Source organism: Dreissena polymorpha, chromosome 12, assembly GCF_020536995.1.
Source record: "Dreissena polymorpha isolate Duluth1 chromosome 12, UMN_Dpol_1.0, whole genome shotgun sequence".
In the NCBI taxonomy this organism is placed as follows: domain Eukaryota; kingdom Metazoa; phylum Mollusca; class Bivalvia; order Myida; family Dreissenidae; genus Dreissena; species Dreissena polymorpha.
Genome location: NC_068366.1, coordinates 33,861,029 through 33,881,693, shown reverse-complemented (window position 1 = coordinate 33,881,693; position 20,665 = coordinate 33,861,029). Strand labels below are relative to the sequence as shown.

At 36.6% G+C, this 20,665-nt stretch overlaps 1 protein-coding gene across 1 annotated transcript; it reads left to right on the top strand.

Annotated features, from left to right (window-relative positions):
• Positions 1-3: 3 nt before the first annotated feature.
• LOC127853697 (uncharacterized) lies at positions 4-16,386 on the top strand. The gene is made up of 7 exons (XM_052388426.1): positions 4-189; positions 2,181-2,268; positions 3,243-3,319; positions 4,995-5,120; positions 10,218-10,308; positions 11,381-11,565; positions 14,807-16,386. Exons 1-7 carry the CDS (start codon positions 148-150, stop codon positions 14,984-14,986), a joined length of 789 nt encoding a protein of 262 aa, XP_052244386.1. The 5' UTR covers positions 4-147; the 3' UTR covers positions 14,987-16,386.
• Positions 16,387-20,665: the final 4,279 nt, after the last annotated feature.

Below are 20,665 nucleotides of genomic sequence, written 5' to 3'. Positions count from 1 at the left end.
TGTGCGGGACACTGTCAACTGAAAGTGAAAGTCAAAATAAGGAACACCCGTCATATATGATATGAGATAGCATAATACTTTAGTTACCAGCTTTATCTTTTCTAAATAAAATTGTGAAATATTGTTCACGCTTTAAGTATTTTTTAAATGTCGGATGTTCACCCTACCGCTAGGGACGGGTTTCAACAGGTAAGTAGCCTGTAAATTATTGACAATTATCAGCGATCATTTTGTCTGAGCCTGGGATGAAATGAAACAGTTGTTGGGTCTCCTTACAAAGTGTTTTAACTGTCTTGTGTAGACCAAGTTATTTTGCATAAAGTTGTATGATGTTAAAGAGTGCTCATTTTCATTGAAAAATTAACAGAAAACCAAAAAATCTACGAACAATAAATGACTGTCATTCAGGGGCGTAGATAACCTACAAACATTGGGGAGGCGGTCCAGTTTCTGTACTTGAAACATAAAGGGGTTCGTTTGAGAGGGTTGTCCTCTCCCGTGGTTCCGAACATTTTTACAATTACAATTATTATGGTGCGTTTAGGGGGAACTTTCATGTTTATATAAATGCTCAATTTTTTTCTCACTCCAGGCTTTTTCCACCCTATGCCACGGGTCCGAAATTCGGCCCCATTCCCAAATGCAAATCTGGTTGTTTTTTTCCCAATTAAAAAAAAAAATTCCCAATTCCAAAAAAAAAAAAAAAAAAAAAATTTTTTTTTTTTTTTTTTTTTTTACCCTTAAAATATATAAGTTGACCTGATCCAGTGTAGAAAATAGAAAGTATTGCATAATAAAATTATCTGTTGCCTTGAATTTGTTTTAAAAACTGTAAAATATGTTAATGATTATTTAAGACTTTCCTTATTCTCCTCAAAATCCGGCGCTTCGCGCGATTTTTTTCACCTCAAAAAAGGCCAAGCCTTTTCCCCAAATTTGGATTAAAAAACCTGCACTTATGACACATGTTCATAATATTTTGTAAAATTTTAATAATAAGATATCTAAATAGTCGTTATTTACCAGTTAACGGCTTCTTTGAAATATAAGAAACACTATTTACATGCGATAATTTTTCCCAATTGAGCCAATTTTGCGGTTAATTTTTTTCCCAAAATGGGGGTTTTCACGACGCGAAATTCCCAAAATTCCAGTGTGGCGTTTTCCCAAAATTGAGCGGAAAAAGCCTGCACTCTCAGTGCGTCGTGAAATCAGTTTGTTCAATGCCGCAGACCACAACCTAGAAATTTCAACAGTTATTTTTTTCTTTCCAAAAACTCGTGCTTATTAAAACATAAAATAAAGTAAATGTTTATGTATTTTAATGATGGAGTTTAACAAGTGATATGAGAAATAATAACATTAAAGTCACACATCAACCAATACAATACAAAAATATTTTCAATCAAATTAATGTTTTTCACGCGTAACACCGTATATTTAGTCAAAATTGTTTTGAGTGGCAGTTACATTTGAATTAAAGCGATCAATTAAAATTAAAAGAATAGCCTGTCCTTAATCAAAACACCGACGGTGCAATCACGGAAAAGAACAATAAAACAATTAACGCAGTGACGTTTACCGGGCCCCTGGTTTATGACACCTAACAAGGGATATTGACACATCAATATTAGCAACCTCGGAGCAGACGGACAGGGGACACTTGGCTTTTGCACTGACGGCGTGTGATTACAAAATACTGGTTTTGGGGCGGCGATTGTTGGGGATTTTACTTAACGTTTTATTTATATAACGATGACTAGCTGAAATATTTTGGAGATGGCCTGCCTCCCCATTACCTACGACCTTGTCATTTAATAAAATGTAGGCTACCTGTATGTTTAAGTCAAATGCATAATATGTTATAATTCAAGTGGTGTTAATGTTTATTATGCTGAACAACGTTTAATGCTAGGAAAACTGGAAAGTTGACCATGTAGTTCTGTCACTTTACACTGACATTACTCAGGCGCATACACTGACATTACTCAGGCGCATTTGCCAATTCTGGTCAGTAACTACGCGGTCAGCACAAATTTGTGGCCTCATTAACGGATAGCATAGCTCCTTATCAGACTGGGCTGGAGCTACTTTGTAATCATTTTTCATATGAGTTGACTTTCTTTGAAAATGCAAGTTTTGAATGTTTGCATTTCTAATGGTTCCAATGTTATTTTTAGGGTGCCCACTATGACCTCCATAGACCATCCTACACTGATGAAATCGTGAAGTACACAATCAGCAGGCTACTTCACACCAATAATGAAGGTTCTATTGTATCATTATACATGTGTATATAATTTATTTAGAAATCAAAATAATTGTTTTATGCATTAAGGAAGTTATTCTATACTCTATAGCCAATATCTTTGAGTGATCTGTCTAATCAAGTAATCATAAATGTAGCTTACACACGAACTATTTTCAAGAAGTTTATTTTCATTTTAAGATTCTTATTAAAAAAAATATGTTAGAAATGTTCATGTATTGTCAAATTTGTTTTGCTGTAATGTTTACTAGTTGAACATTGGTAATCACTTTAAACATCATATAACATAAACAGTCATGGTCCTTAAACATTAATTTTGTAATCTTTTCAATGCAGAACTACTACGGGTTTTCCTAAGTTAGCAAATTCTCAGATTAAAACATGTCATTTAGTGATCATGCTTGTAGGATATGACAGCGATATATTGGAGTTGCTGTGTAGTTATAATGCATGAAAAGCAGTGTAGTTATAATGCATTAAACAAATATTATGATTTATCAATTTTATCATTGTCATATACCCACATGTATGCTATGGCATTCCATAGTCATAATCATAAAATTAAATGTAGTTTATGAAATCAATCAACACTAAAGTTACCAAGGATGCAATTGTATATTTTTGTAATGTATTTGTAGTACATAAGTTACACTTAATAACCAATAGTTCCAAGTTAAGGTTTTCCAAACCTGTCAGGTTCAATTTTTGATTTTTGCTTCTTGATTGTCGTTTTGACAAGTGAGAAATAGCTCAGATTGTATGACCCTCCTTCAGGGAAAACAGTATTTGATTCAGGCACAGGAAGATCAGGGATGTCACTTTTCGGCCAAACCAGATGTTTCATAAGAATATAAAGCCTTTAAACGAAAAAATATAATAAATGCAGAAAGTATCTTCCCTGATTAACCGTCACCTTCTTTAAGGCTGGTTTTCCCAAAGCAATTTTCATATTGAATATTGAGAATGTTTCCAGGTGTCAAGTACACAGTCCTTGAGCTGGGGGCAGGGACTGGTCTCTTTACAAGGAAAATGCTTCAAAACCTTCCTCGTGTAAGTTATATTAGCCACCTTCTGGAAAACCTGGGCTTAATGTATCATCCCAGATTAGCTTGTGCAATCCACACAGGCTAAGTAGGGATGACATTCCGTCTAAACTGGATTTTTGCTAAGAAGAGACGTTCTTTAAAAAGAAAAGTTCATAAATGCGGAAAGTGTTGTCCCTGTTAGCCTAAGTGGACTTCACCGTCTTTTCTGTGACGACGACTCACACATATTGATTAAGCCCAGTTTTCATACCTCTACATCACCATTTAAATAGAACTAATAAAAAAATGATACGGCCCAGCATTTTTTCTGAGAATTTATACAATTTTTTATTTTTTACATGTCATCAAGCACATGAGCTTATTGATTGTTTGCAATGTTTTTTATCCCCGCCGAAAAAAAATTCGGAGGGGATATAGTAATTGGTCCTGTCCGTCTGTCCGTCCGGCCGAAACTTTGTCCGGAGCATAACTCCAAATCTATTTAATGGATTTACTTTAAACTTAGAGTATAAACAGATGGCAACTAGAAGTGCAGTGACCAAGAACCATAATTCTATCTACCTTAGTTTTTGAATTATCTCCCCTTTTATATAACTTTAAAGTAAATTTTTGTCCGGAGCATAACTCTAAATATACTAAAGGGATTTACTTGAAACTTGAAATATAAACAGATGGCAACTAGGAGAAGTGCAGTGACCAAGAACCATAACTCTATCTACCTTGGTTTTTGAATTATCTCCCCTTTTATATAATTTTAAAGTAAATTTTTGTCCGGAGCATAACTCAAAATCTACTGAAGGGATTTACTTGAAACTTGAAATATAAACAGATGGCAAGTAGGAAAAGTGCAGTGACTAAGAACCATAACTCTATCTACCTTAGTTTTTTAATTATCTCCCTTTATTTAATTTCAAAGTAAATTTTTATCCGGAGCATAATGAATTATCTCCCTTTATTTGTTTTTCCAAATATTATTCTACTCTCTAAAACAAATGTTGTCATACAAGCAAACACATTTTAGCCGGGATTCGGCACTACTGTGACAAGCTCTTGTTGCTGTTATTGTTCCTTTTTATTCCCCCGAAGGAGGGCATTAAGTGATGGGACCGTTCGTCCGTCTCTCCGTCACACCTGTGTTTAGGTTTCGCGTTTAGGTTTTGAAAAATGCTCATAACTTCTATGTCGCTTCAGATAGCAACTTTATATTTGGCATGCATGTGTATCTCATGGAGCTGCACATTTTGAGTGGTGAAAGGTCAAGGTCATCCTTCAAGGTCCAAGGTCAAAAAAACAAATTCAAGGGAAGTAATAAGCTTTAAAGGGAGATAATTATCTGTACCTGCCAAATGATAAAAAAAATAAAAATCAAAGCAGCGCAGTAGGAGGCATTGTGTTTCTGACAAACACATCTCTTGTGTGAAAAGTTTGCTACTTCTTGGTATGATACTATCAAAGTGTTTGTGTTGTTTTAAATTAATCTGATTCTATTTCACTAAAAATTATGACTTTATAGTTGATTCTGAGTAATATTACCTCCAAATATCAACTGATATAACAACTTCCAATTAAACTGATACATGTATAAAACAAATATATTAGGCAGCCTTATATCAGGCAGATATCAATGTAGCGGTATGATAAAATGACATATAAAACAACTAGTTGATGACATTATGCAGGAGGTGACTTATCTAGCCACAGATCCCTCAGTCGGTTTTCTGTCTGTGCTGCGAGAACACAGTCCAGATGTTACCACCGCGGTGTGTCAAGCCACCCAGATACCATTGCCTGACAGCTCAGTGGAGGTTATTGTGATTTATTATGCTCCCCATATATATATATATATATATATATATATATATATATATATATATATATATATATATATATATATATATATATATATATATATATATATATATGGGGAGCATATAGTTGCCAGTTTGGGGTTCCTTACTTCTGTCACTTTTTTGTTACCGTTTCTCATAGCGCCTTCAATATTTTACCGATCTCTTTCATATTTGGCATGTAGGTACCTTTCATGGACCTCTACCTTTTGATGATGTTTGAGGTCACTGGGGTCAAGGTCACTGAGGCTAATTATAGATTTTTCCGTCACACTTTTGTTACAGTTTCTCATAGCACCTTCAATATTTTTCCGATCTCTTACATATGGGCATGTAGATACCTTTCATGGACCTCTACCTTTTGATGAGGTAAGAGGTCACTGGGGTCAAGGTCACTGAGGCTAATAATAGATTTTTCTGTCACAATTTTGTTAAAGTTTCTCATAGCGCCTTCCATATTTTACCGTTCTCTTACATGTTTGGCATGTAGGTACCTTGCATGGACCTCTACCTTTTGATGAGGTTTAAGGTCACTGAGGTCAAGGTCACCAAGGCTAAAATTAGATTCTTCCGTCTCAATTTTGTTACAGTTTCTCATAGCGCCTTCAATATTTTACTGATCTCTTATATATTTGGCATGTAGGCACCTTGCATAGACTTCTACCTTTTGATGAGGTTTGACGTCACTGGGGTCAAGGTCACCAAGGCTAATAATTGATTTTCTCAAGGTCACACTTTGGTTATTGGAAACAGTTTCTCAAAGCGCCTTCAATATTTTACTGATCTCTTACATATTTGGCATGTAGGTACCTTGCATGGACCTCTACCTTTTTGATGAGGTTTTAGGCCACTGGGGTCAAGGTCACTGAGGCTAATAATACATTTTCTAAAAGGTCACACTTTTTTTCCACACAATGAAAACATATATCTACAAGGCATCATTGGGGAGCATCCATCAGTTTTACTGATATCCCTGTTGGTATGAGCGGTACTGTGGGAAAAGGGTCTTCATGCATGTGTGTAAAGGGTTGTCCCAGATTAGCCTGTGCAGTCTGCACAGGCTAATCAAGGATAACATCATCCACCTTTACTAGATCTTCGTTTAGAAAAGACTTTTAATTGAAAATTGCACAAAAGCGGAAAGTGTCATCCTTTGTTAGCCTGTGCGGATTGCTCAGGCATCAGAGGCTATCTGGGACGACACTTGACGCACTTGCATTAAGCCCTGTGTCCCAGGGCGTAGCTTAGTGGTACTATAAGGCTTGATAGCACTTTTAGCTGGATTATAATTAGTGTTTCTTTATAATTATTGACAATATTATTTGTTTACCGTCTATCCATTATGTGTGCATTTACACAATAATTCTGTTAAAATGTATCTTTAGAATTTGATATGTCTGTTATGTTTGGAGCTCATAGAAGAACAAAATGTTCATGGTGAGTTTTATTTTTATTTAATTTTGCCAAAGTGTTTCGTTGTCCATGGTGCATTGCAAGTGGCCATTATGTACCTTGTGAGCAATCTTGAGGCCTCATTTATCGCCCAATCTTCATGAAACTTGGTAGGAACATTTGTCCCAATGATATCTTACTCAAGTTTAAAACTTGGTGAAGTAGCCCCATGTGTAAAAAAGTAGGAAACTAGGTTAATTAAAAAGAAGCTTTTTTAGCTCACCTGATTGCTCAGGTGAGCTTTTGTGCCCGGTCTTTGTCCCTTGTCCGTCCGTCTGTTAACATTTGTTCGTAAACACTCTAGAGGCCACATTTATTGTCCGATCTTCATGAAATTTGGTCAGAAGCTTCGTCCCAATGAAATCTCGGTCGAGTTCAAAACTGGGTTGTGGCGGGTAAAAAACTAGGTCACTGGGTCAAAAAAAAGAAAAAACTTGTAAACACTGTAGAAGTCACATTTTATGCCCAATCTTCATGTTACTTTGTCAAAATGTTTGTCTTAATGATATGTTGGTTGAGTTTAAAAGTGGTTCCGGTCTGTTGAAAACATGGCCGCCAGTGGGCTGGGAAGTTTTTCCTTATTTGGCTATAGAGAAACCTTGTAAACACTCTGGAAGTCACAATTTTTGCCCAATCATCATGAAAGTTGGTCAAACATTGGTTTTATTGATTTCTCGGACGAGTTCGAAAATGGTCCAGATTGGTGAAAAAACATGGCCGACAGTGGGCGGGGCATTTTTCTTTATATGTATATAGTGAAAACATGTCAACACTCTAGAAGTCACATTTTTGGCCCAATTTTCATGAAATTTTGTCAGAACTTTTGTTTCCTAGGTGGTAGTTTTCCTTATGTTTATATAGTAAAAAGGCTTGCAAACAATAATGAATTAAGGTCATGTAACATGTGAGACAACTCATCTAAATATTGCATTTAAGAATACAGTAGTTACTCCCCTTTGATTATTAATGTTTTCATAATAATTCAGTGTAGTTGTGTTTCATTTATGTGTTAATTGTTATTCGAGGTTGGATGTTTTTATGCCCCCTTTCGAAGAAAAGGGGGCATATAGTGATCAGACTGTCCGTCTGTCTGTCTGTCCGTCTTTCCGTCACACTTTGCATTTAGGTTTCCAAAAATGCTCATAACTTCTATGTCCCTTGAGATATAACCTTCATATTTGGTATGCATGTGTTTATGGACAAGGCCTTTCCTTATGCACACATTTTTTCAGCCCTGTGACCTTGACCTTGAATTTAGGGTCCGCGTTTAGGTTTCAAAATCTGCGTTTAGGTTTCGAAAAATGCTCATAACTTCTATGTCCCTTGAGATATAACCTTCATATTTGGTATGCATGTGTATATGGACAAGGCCTTTCCATACGCACAACATTTTTTACCCCTGTGACCTTGACCTTGAACTTAGGGTCCGCGTTTAGGTTTCAAAATCTGCGTTTAGGTTTCGAAAAATGCTCATAACTTCTATATCCCTTGAGATATAACCTTCATATTTGGTTTGCATGAGTATATAGACAAGGCCTTTCCATACGCACAAATTTTTTTACCCCTGTGGCCTTAACCTTGAACTTAGGGTCTGCGTTTAGGTTTCGAAATCTGCGTTTAGGTTTCGAAAAATGCTCATAACTTTTATGTCCCTTGAGATATAACCTTCATTTTTGGTATGCATGTGTATATGGACAAGGCCTTTCCATACGCACACAATTTTTAACCCCTGTGACCTTGACCTTGAACTTAGGGTCCGCATTTAGGTTTCAAAATTTGCGTTTAGGTTTCGAAAAATGCTATAACTTCTATTAAAGCATTTATAGGGGGCATATGTCATCCTATGGTGACAGCTCTTGTTTTAAGCTCACCTGATTGCTCAGGTGAGCTTTTGTGACTGGTCTTTGTCTGTCTTCCTTCCGTCCACATTTGTTCGTGAACACTCTAGAGGCCACATTTATTGTCCGATCTTCATGAAACTTGGTCAGAAGATTTGTCCCAATGAAATCTCGATCAAGTTTGAAACTGGGTCATGTTGGGTCAAAAACTAGGTCACTAGGTCAAAAAAAAAGAAAAAGCTTGTGAACACTGGAGAAGTCACATTTAATGCCCAATCTTCATGTTACTGTGTCTAAATGTCTGTGTTAATGATATGTTGGTTGAGTTTAAATGTGGTTCCGGTCCATTGAAAAACATGGCCACCAGTGGGCGGGGCAGTTTTCCTTATATGGCTATAGAGAAACCTTGTAAACACTCTAGAAGTCACAATTTTTGTCCAATCATTATGAAAGTTAAACAAAACATTGGTTTTATTGATATGTCGGACGAGTTCGAAAATGGTCCAGATAAGTGAAAAAACATGGCCGCCAGTGGGCGGGGCATTTTTCTCTATATGTATATAGTGAAAACATGTGAACACTCTAGAAGTCACATTTTTTGCCCAATTTTAATGAAATTTTGTCAGAACTTTTGTTTCCTTGATACGAGAGTTGAGTTGGAAAATGGTTTCGGTCAGTTGAATAACATGGCTGACGGGGGGGAGGGTGGCAGTTTTCTTATTAATATAGTTAAAAAAGCTTGTGAACACTCTAGAAGTCTCATTTTTGCCCAATTATCATGAAACTTGGTGAATAGATTTGTTTTATATTTATCTCAGATGAGTTTGCAAATGGGTCAATAAACATGGCTGCAAGGGGGGTGGGGCAGTTTTCCTTATGTGACTATATAGAGAGAAACCTTGTTATCGAACACTATAGAAGTCACATTTTTTGCCTAATCATCGTGAAACTTAGTCAATACATTGGTTTTATTGATTTCTTGGACAAGTTGGAGAATGGCTCAGATCGGTGAAACACACTTTTTAGCTCACCTGATTGCTTAGGTGAGGTTTTAGGATTGGTCTTTGTCCGCTGTCCGTCCGTCCACATTTGGTTTGTAAACACTCTAGCATTCACATTTCTCAAGCATTCTTTATCAAAGTTGCTGAAAGATCTCAGTCAAGTTTGATGATGAGCAAAATCACATAATTAATGCCATAATTATTGCCCTTAGATTGTCCAAATTTTCATTATATTATACAAAATCCTTGTAAGCAAAGTTTGATGTTTGGAGGGGTCAACTCAAAATATAGGTCACCATTTCAAATCTTACAAAAACAAAAACACTCCCTACGCCAGAGTTTTGGTTCAATAATGATGAAACTTGACGAGGATGTTTGTCTGGTCAATATCTAGGTCATGTTTGACATTAGGTAAAGATTGAATGAACCGACTCCTCTCAGGTGAGCGAACTAGGGCCATCTTGGCCCTCTTGTTTTTCTTACAATATCTCAGTTGGTTTGAAAGTGGTTTTGGTCTATTAGGGGCAGCTAGGGGTCAAGGTTGTTTTCCTAATATGGCTGTTGTGGAACCTTATGAACACTTTAGGAGTCACATTGTTTATCCAGTCCTATTGAAAATTTCTTACAGCATTTGTTTCTATGAATGACATCTCAGCCCATTTCACAAAATAAGCTGAGAAAAACATGACCATAAGGGGAACGGGCAGGCCTGGAAATGAGTATCGAAGCAGTAAAGGGTTAATTGTGTAATCCCTATTCCACAGAACATCCTGTGTGCCCAGTGCTTCCACTGGTTTGCCACAGAGGCTGCATTGCAGGAGATGACAAGAGTGTTGGTGCCTGGAGGAAGAATAAGTAAGTATGCACCTGAAAATATGTACCGCTTTGGGAAAACAGGGCCTAACACTTTCTGCTTTTATTTAATTTCTCATGCAAGGAACTCGCTTCTTAAAGAACATCCAGTAACGTTGGAAAGTGTCGTTCCTGATTAGCCTGTGCAGACTTCGCAGGCTAATCTGGGGAGACACTTGATGCAAATGAGTTAAGAACAGTATTCTCAGAATGAGGCTCATGAAGTTGATAAAGTCGCCGCTTGTTAATGTTTCACCGAGCTCAGTATCTTAGGTATAAAAAAAACATTGGGCAAATATGGTTCAAATGTCATATGCTGCCAGCGTAGCTCCAGACCAGCATGTGCAGTGGCGCAGTCTTGTCAGGAGCTGCCCCTGTGTACTTATGAGACCACAAAACCTTACATGACTATAACAGACATGTAAGCTCCTGACTGAGCTGGCTGCAGGTATTGAGCTATACTGGCTGCATACGGAATAAGACCCACATTGGTATGATACATGTTGTATATTAGTCATATATTTTTCTAATATAATGCTGCATGTATAACAGAATTAATTTTTTTATGTCCCCCACCACTATAGTGGGGGACAGATTGTTTTTCCCCTGTCTGTTGGTTTGGTCAAACTTTAACATTTGCCATAAAGGTCAAGGTCAAGGTCATCCTTCAAGGTCAAAGGTCAAAAAAAAAAAAAAAAAAAGTTAAAGCTGCGCAGAAGGGGACATAGTGTTTCTGACAAACACACTTTTTTTTTTGGACACGTTTCTATGTGTCATGAATATTGCTTATTTAAGTTCACTCTAAACTGTTCTTGGTTTGCTATTACCTACACTGGATAGCTGACTATGGGTTGGTTTGTAGGCTTTCTCTAAAAGAAGTTTATAAAATGAATGATCTGATTTGTAAACACATTCATTATTTCAAATATTTGAAAAAAAATAATCTTAAAACGTCAGAATTATTTATGTATTTATTTTTTTGCATAATATCAATGTACCAAGTAATTTTTAAGCTTGTCCTTAGAGGCTTATTAATGCCATTTGAATGCATGGATGGTGTTTTTTTTGTTCTCAGTGTTATTGTACAACAACAAATTGTACAAAAGTGTGCAATGGATGACTCAAATGGAGGCCATTTTGGATGAATACTACGACCACACTCCAAGAAAGTTTTCCGGCCAATGGCGGGAGACCATGGAATCGTCGCCCCTTGTGCGTTTCGTGGAACACAAGTTTATGGATGGTTTACCAGACATGAAGGTAACAATGGGTCAGATGGGGTCAAAATAAAGTCATATGCTAATTTGCAGAACTATGTAAAAAATAATTCATTTGTTCCCACTAATAATGGCTTTTAAAGAAGGGTAGTAGGTCACCTAAACTTACATGTTCACCCTTTACCACTTGGATATGTAATGTCATGCATTTGTAGTCGCTAATAAAGTTATATTTTATTTAAGACCTTTTTTACTAGATTCAAATATTTAAGGCTTCATCTCCAAGCCTTAGATACTTGATGAGCAGCAAACAGCATAAAACCTGAACAGACTGCGTGTTACTCGGAGGCTGTTCTGGTTTTATGCTGCTTGCAAAAGCCATTTTCTCTTTGCTTCTAAGTGGAAAAGGGTTAATGTATTTTTTTCAAGGATTCCCAATTCTATAAAAATGTGCAGTGACTTGCAGAAATCTCCATAGTCTTTATTTAACAGTTTTTCTTTATCTAATTATGCCCCCCTTCGAAGAAGAGGGGGTATATTGCTTTGCACATGTCGGTCTGTGGGTCGGTCTGTCGGTCCGTCCACCAGGTGGTTTCCGGATGATAACTCAAGAACACTTGGGCCTAGGATCATGAAACTTCATAGGTACATTGATCATGACTCGCAGATGACCCCTATTGATTTTCAGATCACTAGGTCAAAGGTCAAGGTCACGGTGACCCGAAATAGTAAAATGGTTTCCGGATGATAACTCAAGAACGATTAGGCCTAGGATCATGAAACTTGATTGGTAGATTGATCATGACTCGCAGATGACCCCTATTGATTTTCAGGTCACTACATCAAGGGTCAAGGTCACGGTGACTCGAAATAGTAAAATGGTTTCCGGATGATAACGCAAGAACGCTAATGGCTAGGATCATGAAACTTCATAGGTACATTGATCATGACTCGCAGATGACCCTTATTGATTTTGAGGTCACTAGGTCAAAGGTCAAGGTAATGGTGACCCAAAATAGTAAAATGATTTCCGGATGATAACCCAAGAACGCTTATGCCTAGGATCATGAAACTTCATAGGTACATTGATCAGGACTCGCAGATAACCCCTATCAATTTTGAGGTCACTAGGTCAAAGGTCAAGTTCACATTGACCCGAAATAGTAAAATGGTTTCCGGATGATAACTGAAGAACGCTTATTCCTAGGATCATGAAACTTGATAGGTAGATTGATCATGACTCGCAGATGACCCCTATTGATTTTCAGGTCACTAGGTCAAAGGTCAAGGTCACGGTGACCAAAAATAGTAAAATGGTTTCCGAATGATAACTCAAAAACGCTTATGGCTAGGATCATGAAACTCCATAAGTACATTGATCATGACTGGCAGATGACCCCTATTGATTTTCAGGTCACTAGGCCAAAGGTCAAGGTCACAGTGACAAAAAACATATTCACACAATGGCTGTCACTACAACGGAGAGCCCATATGGGGGGCATGCATGTTTTACAAACAGCCCTTGTTTTACAAACAGCCCTTGTTTTAATTAATTTATGGTTAATTAAGCGATTATGATCAAATCTAGTAAAAATGATTGCAAACTAAATAACAAACATAATCGGAAACTCAAGTTGAAAAGAAAGCTTAAGGTTGACACAAAAATTAGGGTTAGTTGAGCTAGTGGACACGAACGTTTTTTACGCCTGATTAAAAATTAATTGACCATTTAGTTGCTTTTGTGCTAAAAGATTCCATAGATTTGTTGTTCAAGTTTTGTTTTAACGCATCATATTTATCTCACCTTCGCATGTAATGCTCTTGGTGAGCTATTGTGGTAAAAGTGACCCTCCTGTGTTGTCCATCCTCAACAATTTCCTTCAAACAACTTTTTTACGGATTTTTACGAAACTTAATATTAACCCTTTTTTAAGTTGCGCACATTGGTCTGGTCCACTGTGTTTGTTGGCCTATAGAGCTAAAAATAGATTTTAAGAGTTGAAACATACAAATATTTTCTTCCAGAAGTGCAGTGCTCAGAGATTTAATATTTGGATTATAACATCCTATACACAGTTTGTTCAAAACATGCCCTTGGGGTAAAAACTTGCCATGGCACATTGGTCACCATTATTTAATGTATAGATTTATATAGTATATAACATTTTTAGCACTGCTGTTTTAGGAGAAAACCCGAGGTATTGTCATAGCCAGCTAGTTGTGTCGTCCGCTGTAGGCGTCCTGCTTAAACCTTGACATTTTGCTTTAAAATCAAAGTACTTCCACCTACAACTTTGAAACTTCATATGTAGATGAAGCTTGATGAGTTCTACATGCCACGCCCATTTTGGGGTCACTAGGTCAAAGGTCAAGGTCACCGTGACTTCTAATTTTTTTTAATATATAAATATTCTGACAAGCTTTCATTTATCCAAAACTGCACCAGCAGCCAAGCGTTGGCACCCGTTATGCTGTACTCTTGTCTTCTCTGAAACTGCAAGTCCCAGATCTTTTATATTTGGTATGAACCATCAGTTAGAGATCCTTAACAAAATTTGTTCACGTTTTGACTGTTGGGGTCAACTGACCATGTCCCAGTGGTCTCTTTATGGATATGAGCCATGCTCTGTGAAAAGGGTGTTTAATGCATGTGCGTTAAGTGTTGTCCCAGATTAGCCTGTGCAGATTATTTAATCTTTGTCTGCACAGGCTAATCTGGGACAACGCTTCCTGCCTAGACTTTATTTTCCCTTAGAAGCAGGGTTCCCAGCCAACCTGGAAATCAGGGAAAACCTGGAAAAAGACTTACACTTTTTCCAGTTTGGGAAAAGTCAGGGAAATTGGGAAAAGTTCCTGAAATCAGGGTAAAATCGGGGAATTTTGTTTGGTCAGACTTTCCCAACTTGTATCGAGAAGTCCATACAATTAAAACAGCAAATCATTTCCTCTGCATGTCTATGGTGGCTTTGTAGTATACATGTAGCTAAGTTCTGTCTGCAACTGCTATGTATTGAGGGTGTCTTAAACAAGAAATATGTCAAAATTATGATCCTGGAAATTTTATTTTCCATCAGGGAAAAATCAGGGAATTTTGTTCATACAAAAAGCTGGGAACCCTGTAGAAGAGACTTCCTTTAAACGAAAAAAAAAAGAGCAGAAAGTGTCGTTCCTTATAAAATTATGTGGACTGTACTGGCTAATATGGGACAAAACTGTACGCGCATTCATTAAGCCCAGTTTTCTCAGAACGAGGCTCCACTGATCTTTAAATGTGTGCACTTCAGGGAGACAAGAATTTCGTCGTAGACCATTTCACGTCCATAAGCGTCATTGCCAAGCTGACAGGAACAGAGTTCGAGGGTGCAGTTAAAAAGTTCCACAGAATCTTGGATGAGCACTTCCCTGGGGAGGATGACATTGTCATGCCCTTGGACTCAGAATTTTACTGTGTTGAAAAATGCTAGTATCTGTATAGAGTTGGAAGCTGAGATTCGTTTTTAAATTTTAATAGTAGAAATTGTTTAGTTGCTAGAGGGAGAAAATCATGACTCTGTCACACATTTATAGGCCCCACGCAATGGGAGGCATTGAGCATCTATCTGTCTATATGTAGGTCCCTACATACACACAGCTGAAGATATGTATTCAAGTCCTTTTTAACTTGTTGATGGATCTCGCTCAAACTTGCACTGTTGAATGACCTTAATGTATAGATATATATACAGGCTGTATATAGCCCCATTGGGTTTTGAAAATCACCATTTACTGGGTGAATCTCCCTCAAACATTCACATTTGAATGCCTTTAATGTTTAGATGATCATAAGACAAAAATGTCTGCCTCCAGAATTATGGCCCTTTGTCTGCTTTTACATTGTAAAAACTTCCCTCTAACTACTGGGTGGATTTTGCGCACACTTTCACATTGAATGACCCCAATGTGTAGATTTTTGGCTGCGATGAAGTTATGCAGAATAATGGCCCTTTGGCTGTTTTATCACTATGCAATAAATTGTCAGCAGATTTTGCTCAAGGTTTCATAGCTGAATGAAATTCATGTGTTGATGATAAATAAGGAAGAAATGTTGACTGCAACAATTTTGGCTGAATGATAGTTCTTGTTTAATTGTAAAAGGAGTTTTTTTTTGTACATTTTATAGACTTATAATCATGAAGTATACTTTTAAGTATTTATATCTTTAAAACAATCTATTGGCTGAACGGAAAGTTTAGACTACAGTTGTAAAAGTACTTAAATATATCTAAACGCTTTTAATAATTTGTTTATAGATTTTATTTAAAAATTGGTCATTTCATAAAAAATCACAGATTTACATCTTTGCAAAGTAAGTAGCATTTGTGATATATTGTCTCGGTGATATATCAGAAATATTGTTCATTGTCATTTCATTGTTAATTGTATGTTATGATTTTGCAAGTGTGAAAGTTACGTCTCGTATATAAGAAACTTATTTTGTAGTGTTGGTTACTACCATTATTCTTATTTATGTGTAAATCTAGGTGACATTCAAAACATATTAACATTGCAATGTTTAGAAGGGAAAGATAACCTTTCCCAGAAATATTTTGCCTGAAAGTTGTTAAACCCAATTTTTTCTTACTACATGTTTCTACAAATAAAATGGAAGTACAGCACATACACATTAAATTGTATGTAACTGTAGTTATTAAGTGTGACTGTTTGATATCCTTTGTGAACAGATTTATATATAGAGACTTTTTATAGAAAGTACAGTAGTGTTGTGTACAATCAGGGTTCAACCTGGCATTTAATTTGTTATGTAAATGTGAATGATAACTTGTATATTGTGTGTTTTAAACCTGAATAAAAATCAATCAATCAATCAAGGCTCACTGTCTAATATATATCTTGGTAACATTGACAAGGCACCAATGAACTCCATTAGTGTAAATGTAAAAAACCTGGCACCAATGGACTCCATAAGTGTAAATGTAGAAAACCTGGCACCAATGAACTCCATAAGTGTACACGTAGAAAACCTGGCACCAATGAGCTCCGTAAGTGTAAATGTAGAAAACCTGGCACCAATGGACTCCATTAGTGTAAATGTAGAAAACCTCACACCAATGAACTCCATAAGTGTAAATGTAGCCTCCATTGATCTCCATAAGTGTAAATGAAAAAAACCTTGCACCAATGGACTCCATCAGTGTAAATGTAGAAAACCTGGCACCAATGAAACACACAATGGACTCCATCAGTGTAAATGTAGAAAACCTGGCACCAATGAACTCCATAAGTGTAAATGAAGAAAACCTGCCACCAATGGACTCCATTAGTTTAAATGTAGAAAACCTCGCACCAATGGACTCCATTAGTGTAAATGTAGAAAACCTTGCACCAATCAAGTCTTTAAGTGTAAATGTAGAAAACCTGGCACCAATGAACTCCATGAGTGTAAATGTAGAAAACCTGTTACCAATGGACTCCATTAGTGTAAATGTAGTAAACCTGGCACCAATGGACTCCATAGGTGTAAATGTAGAAAACCTGGCACCAATGAACTCCATAAGTGTAAATGTAGAAAACCTGGCACCAATGGACTCAATAAGTGTAAATGTAGAAAACCTGGCACCAATGAACTCTATAAGTGTAAATGTAGAAAACCTGGCCCCCATAAGTGTAAATGTAGAAAACATGGCAAAAATGGACTCCATAGGTTTAAAAGTAAAAAACCTGGCACCAATGAACTCCATTAGTGTAAATGTAGAAAACCTGGCACCGAAGGACTCCATAGGTGTAAATGTAGAAAACCTGGCACTAATGAACTCCATAAGTGTTCATGTAGAAAACCTGACACCAATGGACTTTATAGGTGTAAATGTAGAAAACCTGGCACCAATGGTCTCCATTAGTGTTCATGTAGAAAAGCTGGCACCAATGGACTCCATAGGTGTAAATGTAGAAAACCTGGCACCAATGAACTCCATAAGTGTACAATGTAGAAACCCTGGCACCAATGAACTCCATTAGTGTAAATGTAGAAAACCTGGCAACAATGAACTCTATTAGTGTAAATGTAGAAAAACAGGCACCAATAAACTCCATAAGTGTAAATGTAGAAAACCTAGCACCAATAAACTTCATAAGTGTAAATGTAGAAAACCTGGCACCAAAGGACTCCATAGTTGTAAATGTAGAAAACCTGGCACCAATGAACTTCATAAGTGTAAATGAAGAAAACCTGGCACCAATGGACTCCATTAGTTTAAATGTAGAAAACCTCGCACCAACGGACTCCATTAGTGTAAATGTAGAAAACCTTGCACCAATCAAGTCTTTAAGTGTAAATGTAGAAAACCTGGCACCAATGAGCTCCATGAGTGTAAATGTAGAAAACCTGGCATCAATGGACTCCATTAGTGTAAATGTAGTAAACCTGGCACCAATGGACTCCATAGGTGTAAATGTAGAAAACCTGGCACCAATGAACTCCATAAGTGTAAATGTAGCAAACCTGGCACCAATGGACTCAATAAGTGTGAATGTAGAAAACCTGGCACCAATGAACTCTATAAGTGTAAATGTAGAAAACCTGGCCCCCATAAGTGTAAATGTAGAAAACATGGCAAAAATGGACTCCATAGGTTTAAATGTAGAAAACCTGGCACCAATGGACTCCATTAGTGTAAATGTAGAAAACCTGGCACCGAAGGACTCCATAGGTGTAAATGTAGAAAACCTGGCACCAATGAACTCCATAAGTGTTCATGTAGAAAACCTGACACCAATGGATTTTATAGGTGTAAATGTAGAAAACCTGGCACCAATGGACTCCATTAGTGTTCATGTAGAAAACCTGGCACCAATGGACTCCATAGGTGTACATGTAGAATACCTGGCACCAATGAACTCCATAAGTGTAAAATGTAGAAACCCTGGCACCAATGAACTCCATTAGTGTAAATGTAGAAAACCTGGCAACAATAAAACTCTATTAGTGTAAATGTAGAAAAACAGGCACCAATAAACTCCATAAGTGTAAATGTAGAAAACCTAGCACCAATAAACTTCATAAGTGTAAATGTAGAAAACCTGGCACGAAAGGACTCCATAGGTGTAAATGTAGAAAACCTGGCACCAATGGACTCCATTAGTGTTCATGTAGAAAACCTGGCACCAATGGACTCCATAGGTGTAAATGTAGAAAACCTGGCAACAATGAACTCAATAAGTGTAAATGTAGAAAACCTGGCACCAATGAACTCCATTAGTGTTAAATGTAGAAAACCTGGCACCAATGAACTCCATAAGTGTTAATGTATAAAACCTGGCACCAATGGACTCCATAGGTGTAAATGTAAAAAACCTGACACCTATGAACTCCATAAGTGTAAAAGTAGAAATCCTGGCACCAATGATCTCCATAACTCATAAGTGTACATGTAGAAAAGCACATAGTGTACAAGTTGCTCAAGGGGAACTTCGCGGTGCCTTAGATGACCCCCTCAAAATGATCAAATTTACTTATTGTTTATTGCAAATCTAAGTCACCGGAGCTTAAAATACATTAAAACAATGAAAATGTATAAAAAAATTCTGAAAGTACAAGGGTAAGGGATTCATATTTGGTGTGTAACATTGCGTTTGCATTGATTTGCGAAATTCAATTGAAAATCCGTGTCCCATAGACATGATAATTCATTCTACACCTCATACTTCGAAAAATGGTGTATGTTTGTGTTCATGATACAAAGTTATTGTCTATAGTGGCCAGAATTGTTTTTGTTTTTTTTAATTAAGATTATAATTATATAAGAGGGTATCAGATTAAGTATTGTATCACAAATTGTACTGTCCATAACAAATGTGCGTCTTTTTTGGCTTTTGTAATTAGTGCCTTAGAAGAGTATCAAATACGCAAAACCTTTCAAAGGAAGACAACTTATATACCTATTACATACAGATCTTTGCTGATTATCTCTCTTTCATCAGAGATATATGAAATACACTATATTTAAGCAGTATGTTTTAACTGTTATTTTCGAAGTGTGTTTTTATGTTATACATGTGGTTTTGATTGATTGTTTTTATGCCCATGCTTTTATAAGAAATGCATATAGATATATGGCATTTATTTGTCTTTCTGTAGATCTCTACCTCTGTCAGTCTGGATTATAACTACTCTCATAGTATTGTTGCTAAAGTGTTAAAACTTTACAAACATATCAACTAGCATGTTAATGGACTGAGGAATTTTGGCATTTTTTTATTCATTATTTCGGTAGTATTGGTAGATTTAAAAAAATACAAAGAAAGGTCACACTCAACTCTAAAAGTATTTCTGCAAGGATGATGAAACTTTACAAACTTATAATCCTGCTCATGAATTTGCACACCCGTATACTTTGCTTTATTTATAACTGGCATTGTGGCCTTGTTTTGCGAATTTAAATTGTTGCTTTGAATTTATTTACCAAGGCTTCATGCCCATATTGCAAGATTATAGTAATGCTAGTTGTTCATTTTTTCTGTCAGTTAGTCTTGCCATAACATTTTCAAGTCTTATATTTCCTTTGACCGATTGTCATGAAATTTTCCTCAACTTCTCAGGGCATTGAGACAATGTGCAGAAAGCACGAGTCAGTTATGTCAGGTTTTATGCTATGTGCTGCTCATCAGTATCTTAAGGTTCGAAATGAAGCCTTTAAAACATGAATCTTGTGAGAATGGTCTAAAATTTAATTTGATTTTCTAAGAGACTTCAAACATGTTAAAGTGCGTCTCTGAGTAGTAAATGGTTAAGTCTGTGGATTTTGTTGTTAAAAATGCATTGACAATGAGCATCACAGATATTGTTTTTGTTTTTTTATTTAATCACAAATGAGTTTTAACCAACAGCTGATATAAATAAATACATTGGACACCATTGGTGGCATATACAAATGCAGAGGATATAGCATGTAATCAACTTTCAGGATGCGAAAGTAAACATAAAATGTGGTGTTACGATGATAACAAGGGGACCTATTAAGAGTCTGCTATTGCTCAGTGCCCCAAACAGTGACCAGATTCTTGGTTTATTTAAATTCCTGCAAGTTCCCAAAAGCAGTCATCATTTATTTGTGTAGATTTTTTATATTTTAATGCTACAAGTGTTG

What these genes read in the sequence shown, in the direction of transcription:
- LOC127853697 (XM_052388426.1), top strand. Translation starts at nt 148, where the DNA reads ATGTCGGATGTTCACCCTACCGCTAGGGACGGGTTTCAACAG. An exon ending in TGCCTGACAGCTCAGTGGAG is followed by an intron (nt 5,121 to 10,217) that starts GTTATTGTGATT and finishes CCTATTCCACAG; the next exon opens with AACATCCTGTGTGCCCAGTG. An exon ending in ATGGTTTACCAGACATGAAG is followed by an intron (nt 11,566 to 14,806) that starts GTAACAATGGGT and finishes TGTGCACTTCAG; the next exon opens with GGAGACAAGAATTTCGTCGT.